The sequence below is a fragment of the Peromyscus maniculatus genome, chromosome 18 (genome assembly GCF_049852395.1).
Source record: "Peromyscus maniculatus bairdii isolate BWxNUB_F1_BW_parent chromosome 18, HU_Pman_BW_mat_3.1, whole genome shotgun sequence".
Lineage (NCBI taxonomy): Eukaryota > Metazoa > Chordata > Mammalia > Rodentia > Cricetidae > Peromyscus > Peromyscus maniculatus.
In genome coordinates, this window is record NC_134869.1 from 31,241,716 (window position 1) to 31,265,625 (window position 23,910).

Here is a 23,910-nt window from a genome sequence, read left to right on the forward strand (position 1 = left end):
GCCTTTTCCCTGGGGTTTTTGGGTGCAATATGAAAGCTCCCAAGTCATTAACACTTTGTAGTCACTGAAAAAATTTCCAATAAATTTTCAGTTTCTGTGAACTCTTTGCTTTTAAACAAAGCGATTTGAAGTTAGGCACCAGAAGTCAACATAAAATTCACTTATTTTAAAGGTGTATTTGGCCTGTTTTGCTTGGCTAATCACTGACCATTTTGTAATGATATCATGGTTATGCTTTTGAACTTTGTCTCTTCTTATTATGAATCAGAAATTGGAGCAAGGCCAGTCAATTTCCAACCCCAATTATCAGTTCACCTACAAAAGGGTTTGCTATAAGGAAATCCCCTTGATACAATGATGCTTCTGAGGTGACAATGTTTCCATGTTGTTCATGACAGGTTTATGAGTTGGTGAGCTTAGAGCTACAAATGCTTGAAGAATTTAACCATTCGTCTCTTATGTTAATGATGGCTTCACCACAGTTTCCTATATTTGGGATGTACATTACTGCACGTATTTTGATTTTTCTTCTAGGTAAGGGAGCGACTGAGGGTTTCTTTAGAAAGAGTCTCTGCACTGGAAGAGGAACTAGCTTCAGCTAATCAGGAGGTAACACACCAAACTTTGCTCTTCGGAGGTGCACTATTGCTAACATGCTGGCCCTTGTGTTACACGTTGCTTTCATTAACTCTGTCACAAAATCAATTACATTCTGTCTGTGCTGCTGAATGACGCCCATTAAAATGAGTGGCCATAGGCCCGTTTTCTGGTTCCTAGATGTTCAGATCTGTCACCAGGAGACCAAAGAGAAGCCACCAAGGGATAGGGAGATGGCTATTCAGGAAACCAGTCCTAGAAATAAGTAAAACACACCCCCGAGACTGGAATTGGTACCAACCTCCTCTTAAACTTTGAAATGCTAAAAAATGAAGTAAATACCTCAGATGGACACACGAAATCATTTCCCCTCAGACTCTTCTCATTTTCACTTTCTGAAAGCATCATGCCCACGGCTAGTGGCACCACTGAATTAGAATGTTTGTGAAGATTCATAGCAATCTTTTTTTTAAAGCCATGGCTTAAGATTGAAAGAGCTGGGACCCCATTAGGCCCAGATCTGTTCAGACCTTGTACATGTTGCCCCAGCCCCGCCTGTTCACATATGTGCTTCAGTTATAGTGTTCAGAAGGCCTTGTTTCCCTGCAAGTCTCCCGGAAGCTGTTTCCAACTGATAACTGATTAACAATGAAATAATTTTTTTTTTCTCCAATGGAGTCTCACCGAGTATACAAACAACTCTTAAGGCAAGATCCATGGCCAGCAGTAGATGAGTAGATGGCCAACACATAATGAACTAAATGGTATTATGGGAGAGTTGATTGTCTGTTGATGCTTTGTTGGGCATTCCCCCCCCCCTTTTTTCTTCTTACCCTACAGGCCTTTTGCTTATATATTATGGTTTACTGTTTTGTGTCTTTATGAGATTTCCATGTATGGGTCTCCTAGTCCTTACATATTTCTTGTGTTCTCCCTTGCCACGTTGCTTTTCTGTACATTTGTTTGTTTTGTCTCATTCAAATTTGTTTTTTATTTTCTTTCTTTTCTTTTTTAGACACCTGGCTTTTTGTTGCTGCTGTTTTGTTCTGTTGTTTTTGTTTTGTTTTGTTCTTTGTTTTTTAATGAGAGAGAGCCAGAAAGAGTGAAAATTTGAGTGGTTGGGGAGGTGGGGAGGATCTGGGAGGAGTTGGGGAGGGACAATCATCACAGAGTATATTGTATGAAAAAAACTCTACTTTCATTAATAAAAATGATAAAAAAATTTTAAACGTTTTTTGCAAGTTTTCCGTTTTTATTTTTATTTTATTAGTAAAATTGAATAATTAGAATATATGCACAAAAATAAAAATATAGATCTTTATTAGACAATAAAATAGTGCTATCTACATCTAATTTTATATTTATTTACAAGTGCACTTGTAGAAGTTCATTCTCATTTACTGGTAGTGAATATAATAAAATAAATAAGCACATCTTCCTGTATTTTTAATAATTTAAAATATGAGAGGCTACTGTTAATACTAAGTATTATTAAGGATTACTAACAAAGTAGCGTGTCTAAAAATATTTAACAAAGTTCTTTATTTGATGATGTTTTTATGGTATTAATAGTCTATTTCCATACATTAAAAAATAGAATAAATTCTATTTACTGCACATGCACTACTTAGTATTGCTTCCTTAAAATAACTTAATTTTCACAAAGTCATTTACTTCTTCTTTTGTTGGCTCCTGTCTTAATAATTAAAGCCTTGAAAATAATGGACTTTGGCTAGAGAAATGTCAGCATGGAGAAAGCGCTTGCCACAGAAGGATAGTGAAAAAATAATAATGGTTTCTTTGCCATTGCTGTGATAAAATTCTGAGACCAAAGCAGTTTCAGGGAGATAAAAGGCTAATTTTCATTCACCATCCCATGCTAACGTCCAGCACTGTGGCAGAATCAAGGCAGCCACAGTGTAAGTAGCTCATCATGTTACACCCATAATCAAGAGCAGACATCAGCAAGTGGATGTGTTTATGCTAGTTGTCAGGTCACTTTCTTCACACTTAAGCGGTTCAAAATCCCCTTCAAAGGATCGTTCTGACAGCACACAGCAATGCCAGAGAGCTGCCATACTGTTAGGACTTCGCTTTTATTTCCTGAGTTTCTGAAAGTATAGTAACTGTTCAAGAAACACGGGGTTTCTTCCATCCCCGGGTTTAGAAATGAGAAGTCAGAGCGTAGAGGTCCAGATTGTGAGACATAGCTTGACGTATTTATACTCAAATATATCTATGATTCTGTACAAGCAGAGAGTTTGTTCTGTATCATCTTACAGAACTCATTCAGCCGTGTATTTCCACTCTGTCTCTCACTTGCGGTCTCTCATTTTCTTTCACGCTGTCTTCTTATTCTCACACATGAATTTGGCATTTATCTCTGTAAAATATCTTAAAGATAATTTGCATTTCTGTAGACTTTATATATTACTCTCTTCCATAAGTGTCCAGCTAGGGGCAAAAGCAAAAACTGAAATACAACTTGTAGTTGGCTAATCAATTCATACACTGAAAGGGTTTTAAACGTATCTGGGAGCACAGCTTTTAATTTTTCCAAGGATATCACCTACTCTGGTATCTTCGCTTATCTTGTATGATATTCCTTTAGAGTTTATGTGGGCTATTAACAGAATAAAATAAGAAGCTTTGCTTAAAATAATATGAAACAATTATGAGTTCCAGTCTGGTAGATGCTCCAAAACATCTCACTTTTGTATAATGGATGAGGTTTTGTTTAATGATCCCAGTATTTTTGTAAATATAAATTATAATATGTTAGTTTAAGAAAAGGAAAATATTTTGTATGTAGTGAAAGCTATTAGTTGTTTTCACTCATTGTGAGAATAAGTACCATTGCACTTAGAGTGTTTGGAGGGTTGTTTTATGACTTGTTATTATTCCAATAAATTAAAAAATTAAATATTTCTTCTAGTCTGATGCCATTTTCATGATGACACTAAAAATAGATCATTGTATTGAGCACATAATAATAGAAGCTAATATCTACTGACTGTTCTATATCTCTGGGATCTGTGCTAAAAGCATCTACATCAACACAATAATCCTGATAGTTATTTACTGTAATTACTTTATGGTGGGTCCCAAAACAATATTTCCCCAGATATACCACTCTTTTGCCTACTTTAAACGTTGATAATCTTTCAACTGTTTTCATTCTGCATTCAGGGAATTGCAATTCAAATGTGTAACCATGTATGTACTGTTCCCCATATCCATAAGTAATAAGTTACTTGCATCTATATTGAAATACATATAGATGAGATCTTCATTGATTCTCACTGGAAAAATCACACTAAGTTTGTTTTTTTTTTTACTATTTTTACTTATTTTTATTTTTTCCTTTTATTGAAAATAGATTTTTTTCACATAATATATCCTGACTATGTTTTTTTCTTATTCTACTCCTCCTATTTGCTCTCCATCTTCCCTCCCATCTAGATCCACTCCATTTCTGCCTCCCCTTAGAAAAACAAGAAACAGACTTCTAAGGAATAGTGCTAAAGTATAGTAACACAAAAAAAGGCTAACACATGTCTTGCCCAAAGTTGGGCAAGACAAACAAATGAAAGGAAAAGAGTTCAAGAAAGGCACAAGAATGAGTGACCCACTCTTTCACACACTTGCAAATACCATAAAAACACCAAGTTAAAAGCTGTAATATAAAGGCCAAGGACCTTGTGTAGACCTGTACATGCTGCCTCAGTCTCTGTGTTCATATGAGCTGTAGTCATGTTGGCCTAGAGGGCCCTGATTTCTTGGTGTCCTCCATCCCCTGTGGATCTTGCCTTTTTTGACTGTCTTTTACAGGAGTCCCTGAACCCTTAGGGAAGGGATTTTATAGAGACATTTCACTTAGAGCTGGCTGTTCCAAGGTCTCTCATTCTCTATATATTGTCTCGCTGTGAGTCTCAGTATTTGTTCCCATCTGCTGAAGGAAGAAGCTTTCTGGTGATGACTGAGCAAATCATTCATCTATACGTATAGATCAGAAAGTTATTAGGCATCATTTTATTGCTACTTTTATTTTATACAGTAGAATTTGGTTTTATCCTCGATTACTAGACAATCCAGTCAATGGTTCTTGGTCCTTCAGGCAGTGTCAGGCATGGGCTCCATCTCTCCCTAAGAGAAATTGGTTGGTTTACTCCCACAAGCTTTGTATCACAAAGATAGCATATCTTGCAGACAGTACACCATTGTAGATCACAGGTTTTGCATCTGGTCTGCTGTTTACATTACTCTTTTGGTAGTATGCACAATATCTTCCTGCACCAAAGAGGCTAGAATACAGGGGTGAAGGCTCTAAGTATGCACTATCTGAATTAGTTGTAAAGTTATCTTTAGCAATGGGGCATTGCCATCAGTTTGTGGATAGTCTTAGAACAAGCCTTGTTTGTTTAGAGGTTCCTATGGGCCCATTTGGCCAACAACTCAATGAGATGTAACCCAAGCTCAGTACTTGAAACTTCATTTGGTGACAAGAGATGGCCAACTGGGACTCTCTCCCATTATTTGGCAATTTGCTTTAGATTGCATTTGTATATGTATATATTTCAGGAAGCTTCTACTTTATAAGGTTTTTATGGTACCCTTCAATTGCCTTTAATTTAGCAGTCACTTCTTGTATTCTCCCTCATCCCTCATCCCTCATCTTTCCCCCTCCTCTTTGAACCTTTCTTACCATTGCCACCCCTCCACAATCCATAACTATTTATTCTAATTCCCTTTCCTATCTGTGCCTTTTAGTCCTGTACTCTATATCTAACTTTGGTGGTTCTACAGATTGTAGCTTGATCATCACTGACTTAAAATAGCTAATATCCACATATAAGTAAATACATATAATATTTGTCTTTCTGGGTCTGGGATACCTCAATCATGATGATTTTTTTCTAGTTCCATCCACTTACCTGTGAAATACATCATTTCATTTTTAATGGCAATATGATATTCCACTGCATAAGTGTTCCAAATTTTCTTTATCTAGTATTCTTTTGAGAGGAATCTAGGTTGTTTCCGATTTCTGGATATAATAAATAGTGCAACAATGAATACGGTTGAGTGAATGTTTCTTGGCAGGAAAGAGCAACCTTTAGATATATGCATGAAAGTGGCATAGCTGGATCTTGTGAAAGATTTATTTCAGTCTTCTTTGGGAACCACCACACTGATTTCCACAGTAGCTATACAACTTTATACTCCCACTAGCAATGAATGAGTGTTGCACTTACTCTATTTTCTTGCCAGAAAGAGGTGTCACTTATTTTATTGATCTTAGCCATTCTGACAGGTATAAGGTGAAATATCAAAATAGTTTTGATTTACATTTCCCTAATGGATAAAGATGTTGGATATTTCTTTAAGTGTTTCTTGGCTATTTGAGTTTTCTCTTTTGAGAATTGTTTAGATCTTTACCATAGTTATAAATTATGTTATTTATTTTCTTGATATCTAGATACTTTAGATTTAGCCCTCTATTGGATGTACAGTTTGTGAAAACCTTTTCCCCTTCTGTAGGCTGCAACTTTGTCCAAGTGAAGTGTCCTTTGCTGTGTAAAAGCATCTCAGTTTCATAAGATCCCTTTTTATTATTTGTTGATCTTAGTGCCTGTGCTAACGGTGTTTGGCTCAGAAAGTTTTTTGGTTCCAATGATTTCAAGATTATTCATCATTTTCTCTTGTATGAGGTTCAATGTATCTGGTTTTATGTTGAGGTCTTTGATCCATTTAGAGTTGAGTTTTGTGTATGGATCTATTTTCATTCTTCAATGTGCAGCCATCCAATTTGACCAGCACCATTTGCTGAAAATAATATCATTTTGTCCAGTGCTTGTTGCTGGCTTCTTTATAAAAATTGGCTGTCAATTGGTGTGTGGATTTGGTTCTTTGAGAAAATTAGTAAGATTAATAAAACACTCATCCAAACTAACAAAAAGGCAGACTGAATATTCAAATTAACAAAATTATAAATAAAAAGGGTAACATAACATCAGACACAAAAGAAATTCAAAGAATCATAAAAATATGCTGTAAAAAACTATACTCCACAAATTCGAAAATCTAAAAGAAATGTATAATTTTCTTGATACATACCACTCACCAAAGTTAAATCAATGCAATAATCAATTCAAACAGAACTTTAACTCCTACAGAAATAGAAGCAGTTACTAAAAGTCTCCCTACAAAAATTAGCCCAGGGCGAGATGGTTTTAGTGCAGAATTTTACCGGACTTTCAAAGAAACATTAATGCCACTACTAATCAAATTATTCCACAATATAAAAACAGAAGGGACATTAATAATCTCATTTTATGAAGTCACAGTTACCCAATACTAAAGCAACATAACTACCCAACAAAGAAAGATAATTATAAACCAATTTTATTATGAACATACACTCAAAAAGTGGAATGTTTTTGTCTTCTAGAAATTAATGTGTTGAAACCTAACTCCTAGTGATGGTACATGGAAGTGGGACATTCGATTAGTGTCCTTATAAACAAGACTCCAGAGAGTTACCTTGCCTTTTCAGGAAAAAAAAAAACAAAAAACAACTCAATAAAATACTTGCAAATCAAATCCAGAAACACATCAAGAAGATCATCTACCATGATCAATAAAATGCCAACTCAGGTATGCAGGGATGATCCAACATACATAAACCAATAAATGTAACCCAAACTGAAAGAGAAAAACCACATGATCTTCTCATTAGCGGCAGAAAAGGCCTTTGAGAACAACCAACATCCCTTCATGAGAAACATCTTAGAGAGATTAGGGATACAAGAGACATACCTAAACATAATAAAGGAAATTTACAGCAAGCATATAGGCAACATTAAATTAAATGGAGAGAAATGAAAAGCAATTTCACTAAAATCAAGGACAGTACAAGGTTGTCTACTCTCTCCATATCAGTTCATTACAATACTTGAAGTTTTAGCTAGAGCAATAAGACAACTGAAGGAGATCATTGAGGGGATACTAATTGGAAAGGAAGAAGTCAAAATATTATTGTTTGTAGATTATATATATATGTGTATATATATATATATATATATATATATATATATATATTCCTAAAAATTCCACAAAGGAACTCCAACATCTGATAAACACTTTTGGCAAGTGCATCTGGATAAAAAATTTATTCACAAAAATCAGAAGTCTTCCTATATACAAATGACAAATAGACTGAAGAAGAAATCAGGGAAACAATTCCTTTTTCAATAGGTTCAAAAATATGAAATATCCTGGGTTAACTCTAACCAAGCAAGTAAAAGACTTGTGTGATTAAAAACTTAAGACATTAAAGAAGGAAATTGAGAAATATATCAGTAGATGGAAAGATCAGCCATGCTCATGGATTGGTAGAATTAATGTAGTAAAAATGGCCATCCTACCAAAAGTCTTCGACACACTTAATGCAATCCGCATCAAAATTCCAACACAGCTCTTCACAGATCCTTAAAGGACACTGTCCAGCTCCATGAAGAAAGAAAGAGAGAGAGAGAGAAAGGGAGGGAGGGAGGGAGAGAGGGAGGGAGGGAAGGAGAGAGCGAGAGAGAGAGAGAGAGAGAGAGAGAGAGAGAGAGAGAGAGAGAGAGAGAGAGAAGGAAAGAAAGAGAGAAAGAAAGAAAGAAAGAAAGAAGAAAGAAAGAAAGAAAGAAAGAAAGAAAGAAAGAAAGAAAGAAAGAAAGAAAGAAAGAAAGAAAGAAAGAAAGAAAGAAAAACAAATCAGGTCCTGAATAAGAAAAGACTTTGGGAGTATCACTCACAAATTTCAAGTTGTACTACAGGGCTACAGCATGATTTTGGTAAAAATTTAAAAAAAAAAAAAAAAGACACATTGATCAATGGAACCAAGTTGAAAACCCACACTAAGTTCTTTTCCTATGCTTCTGCAAGGTTATACTTGAACCCAAATTACACCTTGTATTTTTTCTGCTACATATAATTTATATGTTCAGTCTTAATATGCAACATACCATATTAATGCAAACCAACTGGGTGATGATATAAGTTGCATAGAATTGAAATATACCACTAAAACCTTTTAATAGCCTTAACCTACAAAATACAGTTTTAATTCCCTCTTCCCTTGTCCCTTTGTCTGAGTTATTAGGACAATGGAAGATTTTTTTCCCTATATATAATTACAGCATGTGTTGGTTTTGAAAGCATAAGATCTTGATCCTAGATCTTACTTGTGATAATGTCTCTCCTGGAATCCATCCACAAATCTGACAAACCCACTGAAATCACACTCCCCCAGTGTAAGCTCACCTCTCTAATGAAGCCCGTTATGATTCCTGGCCAACAACCAGTCATTGATCCTTAGTTTAAATTTCTAAAGCTCATTGTTTCTGCAAGTGTTACAACCATTCAACAAGCACTGGAGCTAGCATTATAACTGTCTAAGCCTAGATCACTGCTTCCCAGACAAGTAAAATACACCTTTTCCATTAATATTTATTTCATTCTCTACAATCACATGAACCATGTGACCAATATGTTTATCAATAGTCTGTCTTCACTCTACAGACAATATTTGAGCATACCGGTGCAGAAAGACGAAGATTTGATTCATTAAATCCTTTATTAAGATATTTTATAATTACATAATTTATTTTATATACAATGTTAAGTTATGAAAACCATTTCAAGGAGAGCAAGCACTATGATTAGGAATATATAAAACAACACTTAGGAACCATAGATGATCCTGTGTCAGGAACCATAGATGATCCTGTGTTAGTCAGTATGTGAGGCAATGAGGGAGATGAGAATCACAAGGTGGATAGAAATCAGATTCTGCGGAGCTCTTGAAAGAAAACTAAAAGGACATTTTATATTTTTTTAATTGCAAAATTCTTGCAGGAATACTTTTTATATACTTTTTTTGTTAAAATGGGAAATCATGTGGAGTAAGACTTGAGAGTTCACATAATGTGATATGGCTATGTAAATATTGTCCTTACTTATTATTTTAGTCATCATACTCCCATTCAAATTTAGGACAATTATATGTTTGTCAAAATTGCATTAAATACTGGATAGGACTAAAACAAGGAATTAGCACTTCAATTTAATTCAATCAGGACTATAATCTAGTATTGGAGATAGGTACCTTACAGTGTAGTTATAATGATGACAGTATTTAATGCAGTGAAGATATATTCAAGGAGACAAAGTTCTGGACATATGTTCTGGGAGTATCAATGGTAATGTATTTAACAAAATTGAATGATACCATTTAAAAATGGTAAATTTTATTATACTACAAGAAATGTAATTAAAATAAAATATGACAAAGATGAAAGTTAAAGTATATTCAGGATGTGATAATGTTAAATAAAACAGAAAAACTGATTTTATAAGTAGAGGTGGGGACAGACAGTTATTGTCTTAAACATCTTCCTAGGAAGGTGTTTTATGTAGATGCTCATTAGATTCACTAAGCGAAAGATTAGCTAGAATCAGGCAGAGGCATAAATGGGAATCAGGATACAGAGAGAGCATCACCTGAGTTAGGTATTTGTAGAGCCAGAACTTAAGCCTATAGATAATAATAAGCGAATCAGTGTTTTCATGGAAATAAGAAATGAACATGTGTTTAAGTCTTTAGGCCAACTGATAAGGTAAAGGAAAAAAATGCATGTTATAAATTCAGTAACATGTTATAGTTTTGACTGAAAAGAATTGTTATAATTTCCTGAAATAAGTATGGACCAATGGCAGAATACAACAAACTGAATAGAACACATGCATTATTGAACCCATCATTTCTGGAAAAGAAAACTGGGACAGATAAAATATTATAAATACATATACACAAAATGGGAATTTACTGAATTACAAAACCTCTCTCAAATGCGAGATTGCATTGTTAACACCGAATATGTTTTGTAAATTGTCATCCTTAAAAAGTGACTCGAGATTATGTGCATAGAATAAGTACAATAAAGTCTTTGTTTCATGGATGGTAATTTTTGTTGTAGCTTAAAATCAGAAAGCTACACAAAATGTAGAGCACAAGGCAAGTACAAAGAAAAATAGATTACATCCTTAAAATGTGTTTCCTGTTGCCAGAAACCCATATGCTTATTTAATTATTAATTGAGCCAGACAAAATGGATTATTCAGAAGTACCTGTAAAACTTGCATTGACAGGTTAATTTTCAGTGAACACAGAAGCAGGCATGTTTATTTTAAAAAGCTTACCACATGACTGCATTAAACATAAAAATACTTAGCCTGTCTATTTGCAAGATGAACTGTGTTTTTAATGTGTGTTTTATGCTTTAAATGCTCTGGTCACTTAATTTACTAACTTTCAAGTAAATTTTTAAGGAAATAAAAATTTCATTGCACCTCTTCTACAGTCTTATTTGACTTGTATTTCCCTAAGGACAAAGCAAGGGACCTGCATATACAAATTAACTTCCATAATCATTCAGAAGCAAATGGAGTCCAAATGGTGTGAGGAAGGAGAGGAACCAAATTCATATTTAGGTGGGAAGAGTTAGGTCTATAGATTAGATAGAGTCATTGCTTCAAACACATCATTTGATATAATCGATCCTGTGAGCTGTATTAAAACCCAGGACTCTAAGGAATGCCTAGAAATATATATATTTTTTTTTTTTCTTTTTTTTTTTTTTGGTTTTATTATTATTATTATTATTATTATTATTATTATTTTACAACACCATTCAGTTCAACATAATAGCCACAGAATCTCCTGTTCTCCCCCTCTCGCCCACCCCTCCCCCCAGCCCACCCCCCATTCCCACCTCCTCCAGATCAAGGTCTCCCCCGAGGACCGGGGTTGACCTGGTAGACTCAGTCCAGGCAGGTCCATTCCCCCCTCCCAGACCGAGCCAAGTGTCCCTGCATAAGTCCCAGGATTCAAACAGCCAACTCATGCAACGAGCCCAGGACCTGGCACCAATGCACTGCTGCCTCCCAAACAGATCAAGCCAACTGACTGTCTCACCCGTTCAGGTGGCCTGATCCAGTTGGGGGCCCCTCAGCCTTTGGTTCATAGATCCTGTGCTTCCATTCATTTGGTTATTTGTCCCGGTGCTTTATCCAACCTTGGCTTCAACAATTCTCGCTCATATAAATCCTCTTCTTACTCACTAATTAGACTCCCAGTGCTCCACCAGGGGCCCAGCCGTGGATGTCTGCCTTCAGATTCCTCAGTCCTTGGATGGGGTTTATGGCACCACTATTTGGGTGTCTGGCCATCCCATCACCAGAGTAGGTCAGTTCCTGCCATCTCGCGACCATTGCCAGCAGTCTTTTGAGGGGGTATCTTTGTGGATCTCCGTGGGCCTCCCTAGCTCTCTGCTTCCTCCCCTTCTCACCTTCTCATGTGGTCTTCATTTACCATGGTCTCCTATTCCTTGTTCTCCCTCTCTTTTCTTGATCCAGCTAGGATCTCCCACTCTTTCCCTCCAAAAAAAAAGACACGGAGAAATGGACAAGATCTACATGAATAGCCTGGTCATGAGTGGGAACAATGAAGGGCGACAGTCGAGGGAAATATATTTTTAAAAAGTGTATAGTCCCATAGCTGCTCGGACCCAACCAAGTAAACACACAAGAGACTTATATCACTTATAAACTGTAAGGCCGTGGCAGGCTTCTTGCTAACTGTTCTTATATCTTAAATTAACCCATTTTATTCATCTGTAAGTTGTCACATGGCTCATGGCTTACCAGTATCTTAACATTTTGCTTCTCATCGCAGTGGCTGGCAGTGCCTCTCTGCCTCAGCCTTCCACATCCCAGCATTCTTCTCTTCCTTGTCCGCCTACCCTATCCTTCCTTCCTGGCTACTGGCCAATCAGTGTTTTATTTATCAATCAACCATAGCAACATACATTTACAACATACAGGACATCCCATTGCAAAGATCAAAGTTGAAGTATTGAGAAATATGCTTATCAGAGTTGAAAGAAAATACTTATGACCCATTGGGGATGGAGATAAACAAAACAAAACAAAACAAAACAAAGGAGAGAGAGTACTGGTGAAAAAGACAGTGATAGACACAAGCAAAGGAGGTCTTTCCATTGATGGTGATGAATACTTTGTTTGAATAATGAGGAAGAGGCAGAGATTTCATAAGAGGCATTCTATCTAAGGACAGCAGCTTTGTCTTCTATGAGAGGTGGGAACAACATAAGGGGACGATGACTAAGATAATATGCCAACGACTCAAATATGCTAAGCAAGACATTTCAGTACCTGACAGTAAACTCACTAGTTCTCAAAAGTTTCCACAGCAAACCAAGAAAGAGCTGCAGTACATCATGCAAGACACCATGGAATTGTCCCATCACACTTCCTTATTTATGTTCATGAAGTTATTTACTAATTAAAAGGAAAGAGGTACAAATATGTGTATAATGTGTCTCCTATGATGTTGACCATCTGTAGTAAAGGCAGAAGGGAACATATTTCTCAAAAATTTCCTAACCTTCTTACATCCACAAACAACTGAAGTTTAAGTAGTTTAAATGAAACTAAAATGGCTGAAAACGACCCAGAAATTATGAGGAAAGAAGAAAAGTCATTGAGGAATACTTAGGAATTTTCCTGAGGCATTTCTCATCCCACATTACAACATAATTTATTTGTAGTAATCAAGAAATGATTAAGTTCATTTTTTCTCCTAATTAAAATTTTCCATACCTATAAAGGGAAGGCTCTAAGGCTAGAAAAACACATTGCAAAACTCGGTGACTTGGTTTTTCAATAATATCTACTTCCCCTGGCTGGTCCTTTGCAAATCTCACTTTGGGTCATTTAGTTCTAATTATTTCTCATTTCTGTGAGGTAAAAGTGGATTGAATTCTGCATGTCTACCATTACTTAGCAGAGATGATTATTCTCACAATGGCTTTCACATCTCCTTCATGTTTATATAAACCTTGACTGGTTGATTAACTTGTTCATCATTAATAATCATATTGGTAAATTCTTTGCAAACTCTAAATTGATATTTTAGCAGGAAATGCAATACTATTGAAACATCTACATACATGTAATTGTGACAAGATACAGTATGTATTTAGTGAACGTGGAGTTTGGATGTGGCAGTAGCACCCCATAGCATGAAAATTAACTGCTTGAAGACAATGTAAACCTCAGAGGCTACAGTTTTTGTTTCCTTACAAACATATCAGGAATGTAGTTTTACTACTGAAATTGCCTCCTTTTTTTTTGTTAAAAATCGTATAGTTACTAGCTTATCTATTCCATAGAAAATTTGAAAAGTGATTGGATATATCATTTTTTTTCTTGCTAGCCAACTAAAAAGTTTCAGCTTTGTAAAACCAGTAGTTGAAAGTTCTATAACTTTTTTTAAATTATACTTCTGGGTTATTCTTTGTGATATTATGTTATAAAGATGAATGTAGAAACTCTAAATTACCCACATATTACCAAGTATAGAAAATTGTTTCCTTTGCTGCTGATAAGTATACATGTCAGTAAAATAACCTTTCCCAAAAAAATCATATTATGTCTGTCCTCTGACAATATGAGTTAAAATTCAATAAAGAAAAGAGAATTTAAAAATTGCCTTTTCCTAGTTCTATTCTTTTGATCATTTCCAGGATTTGTGTGAAGGAACTAAGAAGGAGGTTCAAGTTGTTCAGTGTTGTGTAGGACACATGAGAAATCCATTTCAAATATTTTTTTCACTCCTCCCTGTTTTGATTCAAAGATCTTCTGTTATAAAAGCTTAAGAGTGGCTATGTTCATAGTAACAGTCATTTTTGCTCTATCTTCGAATGTGATATATTCAATTGTTTTTGTTTTCTTCTCTATATTAGTACAATCACACTTCATATTCAATTTGAACATGCAAGTCAGAAAGTATTGAATTTTGTCTGTGTGTTTATAAAAGTATCATTTTTAAATAAAACAATTTTAATCATTCAATATAATATAAAGCATCAGGTTGGGAAGTAATGAAGAGCACAATTTTGTTTTAGAGTTAATAATTTGGAAAAGATTACATATCTTTTAAACATTGTAGCTGGAGTTTTCACTCTGGGTCCTGCCAAGCCCTGGCAGTCCCTTAGCCCACTTATAAAATAAAAATATAGATGCTTATATTATTTAAACTGTTTGGCCATTAGCTCAGGCCTATCATTGTTTAGCTATTACTCTTATATTCAGCCCATTTCTATTCTATACTTTGCCACATGGCTCATGGCTTACTGGTACCTTACATTTTCCTTGTCCTGGTAGCGGCTGCAGGCAGTCTTCCCCTTCCCTTCCTGTTCCCTCAATTCTCCTGTCTGTTAGTCCCACCTATACTTCCTGCCTGGCTACTGGCCAATCAATGTTTTTTATTTATTAACATATTTGCCATACAGAACATCCCACAGCACTTCCTCCTGTTTTTTTTAAGGAAGGTTTTAACTTTTACATAGTAAAATTACATATAACAAAACAATTATCAAGCAAGAATTATAGTTATAACATCTAGTCTATTTATAATAACTAGTCTATTTGGAGAAATTAAAGAAGATATCATATCTATCTTATATTTGTGAGTCTAAGGTTTTATATCTAACTTATCTTTTATCATAACTAAGAAAAATTGTATCTAGCTAAAGAAGATATCCTATCTATCTTATATTTGTGAGTCTAAGGTTTAATATCTAACTTATCTTTTATCATAACTAAGGAAAATTGTATCTGGCTTCAACTACATCAAAGACCTAAGAAGGACATGATATTACCTGAGAAATGGGAGAAGGATGCAAGCAACTTTCTGGAGTCTTGCAGGGTAGATAGAGATAGCTGGCAGACTGGACAGTCATCCAAAGTTCTCTTGTAAAGTTGGGGCACCTGTCTTCAGCCCACAGGACTAGAGTCTCTCAGTCATTTTTCTCTGTGTCCTGTAGAATGTCTGACAGTTTCCTCTGTGAAGCAGGAACCTAAAGGACCATTTTGCCAAGCAAAGTTCAGTGGTCACCTTTCCATGGGTCCTGCATGTCCAGTTGATCAAGCAGTCCAGGCAAGAACAGTTTCTTGCCCAAATGGCTATTTTTGCCAAGGTGAAGATAAACTCCATATGGAGTGTCTTCGATGCCCATCCTCCTCTCTGAAGCAAATTGGTGCTGCCAGGAACAGACATGTCTTACTGTCCAGAAAGTCAAATTTTTAAAAAATAATTTAAATGTCATATTCTGTAGGTCTTTGAAGTATTTGAAGATTACATATCTATCTGAAATATATCTATGTATACCTAGAAGACTTAACTAACATGGCTAAAAGTATGATTATCATAGACGACTATTAATCTGTTTTTCTAAATTATCCATTACAATCTAAATGAGTTACATAAACATAATACCTCAAACAAGAATAGAAACTAAAATAAATACCAATGTAAAACATTTTAAACAAGTTGTTGTTCTTTAAAAGTAGGTTTATTAATCTACCCTTTTATCCTATCATCTCTATATCCTATATGTCTATATCATATCCCCTTTTCTTTTTTAGAAAGAGATTGCATTTATAATCAACCTGTTTTAAATAAAAACATTGGGTTTTGTCTGTCCCACACCAGAGGGCTCTTCTGATTTGGGACACAAGAATCTCTCAACCTTTCTTTCTTCCTTTCTTTCTTTCTTTCTTTCTTTCTTTCTTTCTTTCTTTCTTTCTTTCTTTCTTTCTTTCTTTCTTTCTTTCTTTCTTTCTTTCTCTCTGTCTCTCTCTCTTTCTTTCTTTTTTTTTTTTTTTTTTTTTTTTTTTTTTTTTTTTTTTTTTTTTAGCGATATGCCTGAGTTTAGAGGGGGAGTGAGCCAATTCTATATCCAAAGCCAGCTTGGGAATTTGGGCGTAGCATCTCTTACTACTTCCTGCTGGAGGGGGGCACTATATCTTATGGGGACACAAAGAAAATTTTAGGATTATAGAGTAGTCCGTGAGGGTGTATCATCTGAGCCAGTTGCCTTGAAATGGTTCTGGATGTTGGATCATCTGGGCCTTGGTGTCATTGGAGACCTTTCAAGGGGTCTTGGCTGGTCAAACCTGATGTATCTTAATCTGGAACAAATCCATAGCCTCTAGCTTTCTGTGGAAAGAAAAGCAGAGCCTCTTTTCCAAAGCAACATATCTTTATATCCAAATTTTGAAGTCAAGGTACCTTTAAAGTATACATTTTGGTATAACTCAACAGCTTTTACAATTAAATGTTTTTCTTCAGTTACAAATATCAAAGACAACATGATCCAGATTCTATGTGTGATAGCCATCTTTACATGGCTTATTACCTTTACTGTTTCTTTAAAGACTTTATTTTTAAAAACTATCTATTTGTTCATATAACTGTATATATTCCTTTTTCTCTCTCTTTCAATCTTACATACATTTTTACATATATTGTAAACTATCCATCTGAATCAGTCTTATTGTGAACCTATTGCTTTAAACTGCAGCATTCTAAGACTGAAACTGTGCTGTGACTGCTGGCTCCGCCCACTTCAGTTTACCAACATGGCGGTTGTATGTTTTCCGCCAACTCTGGGAGCCATCAACTCTTAGAAATAGTGGGTCTATGCTTCTATCAAAGCAGCATATAGCCCAGAAACTTCTTTTTGTTTTGTATTAGCAAGGGCTAAATCCACCATGCAACTTAACGTGCCAATTGTAGAGGCCTCATTCTGCCATACTGCAGGTCCAGCCCTGACTCCAGGAACCCACCATAGTAGATAGTAGCTCAAACACGCAGGTTGCTGCTAACTTGAAAGAGACAATTAGGAACTGTTTTTAGCTCCGTTTTAGAATTTTTTTACTAAGGTTTTAGGTGGAAACTCTTGCCCCACATTGGGTGCCATTTGTAGCTGGAGTTTTCTCTCTGGGTCCCACCAAGCCCCAGCAGCCCTTAGCCCACTTATAAAATAAACATACAGACACTTATATTATTTAACCTGTTTGGCCATTAGCTCAGGCCTATCATTGTCTAGCTCTTACTCTTATATTCAGCCCATTTCTTAATCTATACTTTGCCACGTGCTCGTGGCTTACTGGTACCTTACATTTTCCTTGTCCTGGCAGTGGCTGCAGGCAGTCTCCCCCTTCCCTTCCTGCTCCCTCAATTCTCCTGTCTGTCTACTGGCCAATCAATGTTTTATTTATTAATACATTTGCCATACAGAACATGCCACAGCAAACATTGTAAATGAAATACTGAAACTTAGTGAAGGTGGAGGTACAAAGTCAAAACATACCAAAATAAAATTAAATGCTACACTGAACTCAGAAGATTCAACTTTGAGTTCTAGATCTATCACATCCAAACTATGTCACTCCTGATAATTTATTAATTAATTTAATTATTAATTTATCTTCTGTTTTAGTTTTTCATTCCTCATAAAAGAAATATTAATAGATACATGGTCTACCTAGGATTTCATCATGATTCTTGGATAAGATAATATATATGATGAATAAGTTAATATACTGAAGTTATATTGCTATGATTAATCTCAATGGCTAATATTAGATATTAGCAAAGCCAATAGGAATACATTTCCATATCCACCTTCATTTTAGTGCTAAGACAAAATAACATTCCTTAAATAATATTTAGGACTACATGATCTTTTATTAAATAAAAAGATATCATCTTACAGTTAGAATGATTCCATGGCACTTTACATACTTTATAGATGACCTTGAAATTCACATCTTCATGAATTTGGTAAAAAAAAATATTGTTTATACTATTGGGGAAGATTACTGTATGCTTAGACCTGTGCTAAGAAGTCCACATTTCCCCAACATACATACATTTTTAGTCATCATATCTAGCCTGTAAGAAAAACTAAGTAATTTCTAGCACTGTGAAAAGTAGGATAACCAGCTTTCAGAAACAAAGCAAAATGTTCAGAGTAACATTAGTGATCAGTAGGGGTTGACATTTAAGGTGCCTAAATGAAGTGACAGCAGCCAATCTGCTATGTGGCCTTTTTCTCCATAAAAAGTACTTCACACATACAAAATTGGCATGACTTTCTAAGCTATCAGTTCATTTCTTCCCAGTCATTTAAATCCACCATGACATCTTCCTGCTTATTATTTTCTATGAATTATTTCAGGGTTCAGGACTTCTTTCTATTAAAAGACATAGCTGTATTAGCTATATTAGTAATTCAGACATTAAATTACATAATTTAGCCTGTTTTTAAAATGTGTCAAACATTGTATAATAAACATTGAATTCTTTAAAACATCCATTAAAGCATCCATATTCTGAAGCTATTTGGAAAACTTTAATGAGTAAAATATCTACTTTTCACCCTAATCATTTCCCTTAGTGTAGAAATGAAATGTACATTGATCACTTTTATTTTTAACTAATATTTAATTACTGATTAAATGGATTTTAAAAGTTCCTGGTAGCTGAAAATACCACAATTCAGTCAGCACTACAGACACACTTTATCATTCTGTTGCTATGGTAAAATATACTGACAAAAACTGACTTCAGGGAGAAAGGGTTGATTTTAGCTCACAGTTTGAGTTTGCAATCCATCACTGCAGGAAAATCAAGATGAAAGGAATTCAAAATAGCTACTGTGTCATACCCAAGGTCAGGGGAAAAAAAAGAAATCAAAGCGTAGCTGCTTAAAAGTACTAACTTACTTTGCTCTCTTCCTATATCATGGACTCAGTCCATAAAATGGTACCATCCATGTTCACGGTGGACTTTCTCAACTGAATTAAGTCAGTAGAATCTCTTGTGGTATGTCCATAGTCTAACCTGACTAAAGCAACCACTCATTGAGATGCTCTTTATACTTGATCTATATTGTATCAATTTGACAATTAAACATAATCATTGCACCCCCTGATTTGTGTTATAACCATGTCCCGATAAACTCATCACAAATTAAAAATGTCATAATCCAAAAATGTATATGTATTATATAGATAATATTGTGACAATATTATATTTCCACCCTCAGAAAAAATTTCAATATATAATTTATACTAAATATGTAATCATTACCATCAGAATGTCAAGTACACTGTTAAGTCCTAGTAAGTCAGAAACAATTTGTCTTTACCACAGATTTTTTTTCATACTTGACCAAACCGCAAAGTCCAAGGGCATGGTACTTCACAAGACCTCTACCCCCAACAACAACCTAAAATGTGGGACATTCCCAGATTCTAACAGGTTCACTGGTTCTCTCAGAAGACACATAAAATTCATGCTCAAAGCTGTGGTCTATTACTTTAAAGAAAACAGATTAACGTTATACAAGAAAAAAATATCAAAAGGCAGAGCCCAGGAAGTTCCCAGCCTGGAACTTCCATTGTCTTACTGACTGATGTGCTACTCTCCTAGATCCATTTCAGACAGAGTATTGTCAACCAGGAAATGTCACTCACATTTTCATGTCAAGAGTTTTTTATTGTGTTTTATTATAAAACAAAATTCATTTACTGCCTGGCCATGTGGTTGATCTTGGACTCACTGGTGAGACATGAAGTACCTTAATCTTATTGATTTTTTCTCTCTCATATATTTTTTCTCTTAGTTCTGTCCCCAAACTAAGCCTATCAATTAAAGTGCATTGTGTTCACACTCTTCAAACAGATGCACTCATGTGGTGGACTGTAATTATTACCACTTAAAGGTAAAGACCAAGATATCTCCTTAAATTAAAGACAAAATTCTTCCCTCAGAATTCTAAGTCACCTAATACCCAAATCACTTAACTTCTAACATCTTAATAAAAAGTTTGGATGAACAGCTGGTGTGATTAAGTTCTCCTTTTATTACAATCATGTTAGTAAAATGAACATTCCATTTTTCACTCAGAAAACATTGTTACTGTGGCACAAAGAGGAAAATTAGCCATGCTAGAATAAAAGAATGTGTTGTGAGGGGTTCATAAAATCAGAAGAAAAGAACATGAAGATGCTGAAACAAGAAAATGTTGTTTGTTGAGGAGGAGAAAGTAGTTGTTACAAAAATTTTAAACTATAGTGCTTTTAAAATTTTAGGTGGAATATTTATTGTTCTTGAGGTACTAGGGCAAATAAAGTACTACTTTTATTAAACTGATTGAGTAGACTTATATTCATTGATAAGAATGATAAAATCTTAATGGAATGAAAGACAAAAGAGAGGGAGAGACAGAGAGAGACCTTATGTTTGTATCCTTACCAATTCTACTTTATCCAACTCATTCATAGCATTGATATTTTCTAAGCCATCAAATTTCTACTGTAATTTGGATGGTTAAATGAAAATTACTTAAGGTTCCTTGAATAATGTCTAGTTGAGCAATAACACCAGGAAATACTAGAAATCTACAGAAGAGGAAAGGCAACTATGGAAGAATCATTGAAACTAGAAATTCAATATTTTGTAACTGCAATACAATAACAAACTCAAGCAACTATCATTAATTAATGAAACCAGTACCTACATATTAAATGAAGATTTTTATTTGTCCAATCAATGTGATTTTTTACAAAATGTATTATTCTACTGATTTCATAGATATGAATATATATTAAATACAGTATAATTATTTTACTTATATAGAGACTCAAAGTAAGTAGTATATTTTAGCACATAACTATAATTTTTGTATGAATATAATTTGAGACATACAATACAAATTACTGTTAATTATATTCACTGTCCTAGTCTATAAATTATAATTTATTAATTGGATTTAACTAATATGTCACATGTTGATGGAATCTTCGAATCTCTCCTTCCTAGGAGTCTTTCCACTCTCTAGTAACCACTGTTTTAATGTCAATTGCTATTACATTAAATGTTTTTAGTTTCTACTTATGAGTGAGATAATTTCTTGTTTGTTTTGCTGTATATGTACTATTTCACTTAAAATCCCTCAAGTCATACACATGGTTACTAAAGAGTTTTATGGTTTTTGGAGCTTCACAGTTTGTGTGTGTGTGTGTGTGTGTGTGTGTGTGTGTGTGTGTGTGTGTGTATACATTATTTTAAAATTCTCTTCCATTGTTCAGAATTCAAACTGAATCCATATCTTGAATGATAATGAATAAACACAGGAATGTAAGTGGTTTTTTATGTGCTGATTTCATTTCTTTCCATTGTATAGGACAATCAGGGGCTTTAAATTATGTGGTAATTCTATTTTTGGCTTTTGGAGAAAAGTGCATGTTCATTTTCTCAATATCTACACTAATGACAAATCTCACCAGTAGTGTTACAGCTCTCCCTTGTCCTCATCCTCACCAACATGTATTATTTTCAGTCATTTTTATGATAGTCTTCAACTCAGATGAGGTGATAGCATATGTTGGTTTTCATCTGCATTATATCTCCCATAGAATAATGCTAGTGAGCATCAATTCATATGTTAATTAGACATCTATGTATCTTTCTTTGACTATATTCATTATGACCCTTAATCCATTTTAATTGGATTATTAAAGTGGTTTTCTTGATTTATCTAGGTTTTTACACAACATTGTATTAACACTTTGTCAGATATACAGTTTATTTCTTCAGTATATTTATTCACATGTATATATCAGGCTCTGTAGGTATATTTCTGCATGTATGTGTCTCAGTGTGTCATAATCTCATTTGTTTAGTATTTTCTGCTGTGCAACTGAAGTCTACTAAAACTAATTGTTTATACCAATATCTTCAAGTATTTGAAGTGTTTTCTCTAAGTGTTTTCCAGTAATTTCACAAGTAGTTTCAGGTCTTACAATTAAGTCTTTGACCTACTTTGCGTTGTTCATTTTACCTGTATATAGACATAGGTCTTCCTCATTCTTCTGTTGTGAATCTTTATTTTTCTTAGCCCTATTCATTAAAGAGAATCACCTGTCTGAAATGTTTGTTTCTTTCCTCTTAGTTTAAGATTATTTGATTACTGATGCATGCATGAGTATATATCTGGCTCTTCTACTCAAATTTCAATTATATTGTTTACATTGATTTTTATTACATCATCATTCTATTTGAGGTAGGCTAGTTGGCTTTGTATTATGTCTTGGACCCAGGTATTTTGATATCTTCTGCTTGTCCATTTTGTTCATGATTGCTTTTATTAATCCATTCAATGGAATTTTTGTTTCTTTTTTTTTTTGTAGGGTTTTATCATTTGGTTTTGGTTTTGGTTTTGTTAGGAAGTAGACAAGAGTCACTGGATTAAGTAACCATAACCATTTTCTGGCACTTACCAATATTTTGGGTACCATGTTGTAGCACAGCTTAGCACAATTATCCCACCTGTGGAATGAGAGCACCCAAGACATGCAAACTCATGAACTGTAGTCATGTTCCAAATAACACTAAGAAATAAGTTCTTACCATTTTTATGTCACAAAATATTATCTTCATTTTATGGTTTTAACTATTAAAAAACAAAACAGCAGTTTTTAGCATGCTCACAATGTCAAAAATAGAAACGCAACGTAGAGATACATAATATATGACACAAGGAAAAGGAATAATTAGGGCTAGTCAAAACTTAATATTTTAGAAGAAAGTGATAAATGTAACTTGGAATCCTGTGCAAACTATCTGATTGGATGTTTTTATTAGTATATATGCTACCTTGAAAAGAGAAGGCTGAAAGAAAGTGACAAATAAAAGCCAAAGAAGGGTTGTCTTCCCCACCCAGGGCAACTACCTTTCCATTCACAGTGACTCATGTGAGAATTCCATATCCAAGAACAACTTCCTTAGTTTCCATGCCTCAGTTACCCCAGACATAATAATAGAAATCATCTTATAAGGATGTTGTAATGTTTAAAGGACTTAATGCATATAATATAATTGAAATGATTCTTAGAAAAAAACTTTCAACAAAATCACTGTTGATATTATTATTGCTAATGTCACTGCCCTCCTGGACAATATTATTCACGTTGTTTATAGGCAGTTTCAAAAAAGAAAGAGCCAAAGAATCTCTGCAAAAGTGATGTTGTCTAGCTGGCAATTTCTTGGGAATAGGAAAAGTTTATTGCTCATTGTCTGTAATTTTATTTTATTTTGCCCATGAAATAAGGTCATTAAGCCCACTCTCTGCTCCCTTCCCCTAGTGACATTTTGTCACATGAACACGTTTTAAAAATGCCAAAAAGGTAAAAATTGAAATGCATTCAGATGAACATAGCACATAATAATTATCGTTGGAACCAAAGCAAATGAATTACTTTAAAAGAAATTGTTCAGAATAATGGGCCTAGCATGCCTTTGTTATTTCTAAGGAAGGGACTAAATGG

General features: G+C 34.6%; 1 protein-coding gene across 18 annotated transcripts in view; it reads left to right on the plus strand.

The window, feature by feature from the left end:
* Ppfia2 (PPFI scaffold protein A2) overlaps nt 1-23,910 on the plus strand; it is a 465,396-nt gene that overhangs the window by 292,832 nt on the left and 148,654 nt on the right. For all 18 annotated transcript variants that reach the window (XM_076553855.1, XM_076553854.1, XM_076553860.1 and 15 more), the window contains one exon: nt 535-609. In XM_076553855.1, the coding sequence (XP_076409970.1) occupies nt 535-609 (75 nt within the window). The remainder of the gene's footprint in view (nt 1-534; nt 610-23,910) is intronic.